The 3,575-nt window shown below is 44.2% G+C and overlaps 1 protein-coding gene across 1 annotated transcript; it reads right to left on the bottom strand.

Moving 5' to 3' along the window:
- Positions 1–1,653: 1,653 nt before the first annotated feature.
- LOC126106186 (uncharacterized) lies at positions 1,654–2,326 on the bottom strand. Its single transcript, XM_049912423.1, has 3 exons — positions 2,207–2,326; positions 1,915–2,032; positions 1,654–1,796 (listed from the first exon to the last, which is right to left on the bottom strand). Exons 1-3 carry the CDS (start codon positions 2,324–2,326, stop codon positions 1,654–1,656), a joined length of 381 nt encoding a protein of 126 aa, XP_049768380.1.
- Positions 2,327–3,575: the final 1,249 nt, after the last annotated feature.

Below are 3,575 nucleotides of genomic sequence, written 5' to 3'. Positions count from 1 at the left end.
GACTACCGCATATATTCGATTACAATAATAAGGGGGGAGGGCAGTGCATTCTCGTAGTTCCGAAAACAAAGTGATTTATCTGACGTCCAAAAGGGCTGATATTTGGCTTTCAGGCCAAGGGTCGTAACATTTCCGGAACGTCAAAGTTTCTCTTTAACACTAGGAGGACCGCAAGCAGGCTACTACCTACAAGGAACAACAGGGCCAAATTGGCCCTATGTTTATTTTTGTTTATTTGATCATATTGTGATAGGTAATGGAATGTAACACACATATATAGCTTCTGTTTATTTTTGTTAATAAAATAAGTACATTACACACACACACACACACACACACACACACCACCGTAGTTCACTTCTGTTTACTGCTGCACTTGTCGCACCACACTCATCTTCTCTTCACACATTTGCCACATACTGCTTTCTCACAACCTGAACAAACAGTAGCAGTATGGTTTCCTTTACATGAGGTACGAATTTTACACTTCTCTCTCTTACTTGCCCCCTGTGGTCCGCCTTTAGTGTCTGTATGACGCTGGTCTGGTTCTTTATTTCTTGATGATACATACTGCGCTCGAAGCTCTTCACACAAATCAAAAATATACTTCCACCTGCTTCGTCGCGTACCAGTCACTTCCTTACACAACACCCAGGAATTTATGGCAGCCAAATCAAGAATATTGCAAAATACATGCATTAGCCAACGTCTTGTACCGGCTTTTGTGGAGTACATCCTTGTCATTTGATCGACAACGTCGACCCCAAATTTTGTTTCATTGTAGAATTGCGCTGTTTCAGGAGTCTTCTTCTGACTGTCGGACAGGGATACATGAGAGTGAACTCAGTAACAAAACATTCTTATTTGTTTTCCCTTGATAAACTGTTAGTTTTGTTCCATCATCATTTTTACACACAATAGTCGAGTGGAGTGGTTGTTTTTTGGTCTTTGTAGCAGGAGGCACCTCCCTTCGATGATTACAGTTCAAAGTACCTTCTAAAGTTGTGGATGCTGCCCTCAGACGGTTTGCAAGGCTTAGCGAAGTAAAGAAACTGTCAGTAGTGACATTCAAACTTTTGCCTAAGTATGGTCCCATAAGCCTAAGAACAACAAAATGGCTCTGAGCACTATGGGACTCAACATCTTAGGTCATAAGTCCCCTAGAACTACTTAAACCTAACTAACCTAAGGACATCACACACACCCATGCCCGAGGCAGGATTCGAACCTGCGACCGTAGCAGTCCCGCGGTTCCAGACTGCAGCGCCAGAACCGCACGGCCACCGCGGCCGGCCTAAGAACAACATTTTCACCTACTCCTTGGTCAGCTGGTCGAAGGGGATCAGCATCAGTGTATGGGAATCCAGTCAGTATGTATTTGCTAGAAACACCTGCAAGTAACCAGAATTTTATGCCAAATTTATCTGGCTTGCTTGCAATGTATTGTGTGAATGGGCATCTTGCTTTAAACGGAAAAGGTTGTTCATCAACTGTAAGATAAGGTTCTCCTTTATAGCATGTCGCACTGGTTTCTACGAAAGGAAAGTCCTTTGCCCCATACACACCTCTTGCATACATTATGGCGACAAAAGCATCCAGTTCTTTAGTGTCTACTGTCCAGGAATCGTCTTGTGTTCGACGACGAGCCTCAGCTTAAGTACAGTGCTTGATGTGGCGCATCATGGAAGCACTGAAAATTAACCGCCAAGCACTAAGAAGTTTCCCACTTTCAATTTTTCTTTTAGCATATGATGGTCCTGAGCTCTCCCGCAAAATGTTATGACTTTGTAGACGACCTGAAAACATATGAAAAAAGAACAGTATTTTTAGAACGTGTAATGTACTGATAGTATATATCCGTTCCTGTAATTTTACAAACTAAAACTCTACACGAAGAGACGAAATATTACTGACCTGCATTGGAACCCACTGCTACAATTTTCCACTCGGTCCCATCTTTCGCTGTTTCCTTTTCTTCAGTAGGTTGCCCAGTGTCAGTTTTTGACTGACTTCCGGGGGAAGCAAATGTTGTCTAGGTTGTTGACGTTATAGAGCTAGAATTTGGAACATCAGAAGGCATGCTGGATGTAGAAGCTTCATTTTCCCCAAAATTTAGCGGAAAAGTGTCGTGGGTTGTGTTTACATCATCACATTTGCTGCACGAATCACTTTCTTCATCTGCACACACTGGAACTACTACACTTACTTCATTGTCCTGATCGCTGTCGGAAAACTCAAATTCTTCACCTGAACTTTCATTTTCTATTTTTCTCAGTTCCGTTAGTATTTCAGCGTCTGTTAGCGGCTTCTTGCATTCGTAGCTCATGACTGCAGGGACGACTCTCAGATACCGTCACAACAGACAATAACTGAAATCCTTGCGTCAACTAACCAACAATCAGCGCTGGATTGAATGACATAGTTGTTGCATATTTCAACTGTGGTGTCACCGCCAGACACCACACTTGCTAGGTGGTAGCTTTTAAATCGGCAGCGGTCCGCTAGTATACGACGGACCCGCGTGTCGCCACTGTCAGTAATTGCAGACCGAGCGCCACCACACGGCAGGTCTAGAGAGACGTACTAGCACTCGCCCCAGTTGTACAGCCGACGTTGCTAGCCATGGTTCACTGACAACTACGCTCTCATTTGCCGAGACGATAGTTAGCATAGCCTTCAGCTACTTTTGCTACGACCTAGCAAGGCGCCCTTACCAATTGATATTGTGATTATAAAGCCTGTACAGTAACGAGATGTTCTACAAATGTGGATTAAAGTTAAGTATTCCAGAAGCTACGTACTTTTCTTTATAGCATTCATTACGTATCCTGTTTCAGACCTCACGCCAGCCTGCGTGAGCTTATAGCGTGCATTTCGGTCTCCTCAAACAAAACAGTGTTGGCACTTCTGCCGACACTTCATGAACAACAAACGGACAACAGTTGATGTGATTTCATACGCAGTATTGCCAAGAAGTAGCCTCTAAATACAGAGAAATGTTGGAGGGGCCAAATTAGCCCCGCCGTCCTTCTAGGTGGTAAGCTTCATATTTCACAACCTGATAAAAATAGGACACTCCAAAACGCGGTGGTTAATATTTCATAAGTCGCAAAATATCTAGTCAGTCGAACTTACGATTTGCTCAGAAAACAAGTGAAAAGATCGAAAAGGGGCCAATTTGGCCCCTCGATCCTTCTAGTATACCATGCATGGCAAAATAGCAGTATGAAGAACTGGTGTCGAGAGAGCTGCAATGGACAATGCAACACAGGCAACAGGAGTGAACGGCGGTTGCGGAGATGTGTACGCGGGAAAAGACGCTTAACTGTTGAGTAAGTGACCAGCGAGATGAATCAGGGCGTTGCCAACAGTGTGTCCTCAATGACACGTTGCTTCCACAGTAGGAGCCTCGTTCACGCACCCATGCTGACTGCTGTTCGTCCGCGACGCATTACCCCACCTAGATGACTGCTGAGTGGCGACAGGTGACATTTTCAGATGAATCAAGTTCTATGCCTCATCGGACGTGAAACGTTTGAAAGCAAACACCCAGCAACCATCGTCGGAAGGATACA

The sequence above is a fragment of the Schistocerca cancellata genome, chromosome 10 (assembly GCF_023864275.1).
Source record: "Schistocerca cancellata isolate TAMUIC-IGC-003103 chromosome 10, iqSchCanc2.1, whole genome shotgun sequence".
Taxonomy (NCBI): domain Eukaryota; kingdom Metazoa; phylum Arthropoda; class Insecta; order Orthoptera; family Acrididae; genus Schistocerca; species Schistocerca cancellata.
Note: the sequence above shows the minus strand (reverse complement) of the source record. Positions and strands in the feature narration are given on the sequence as shown.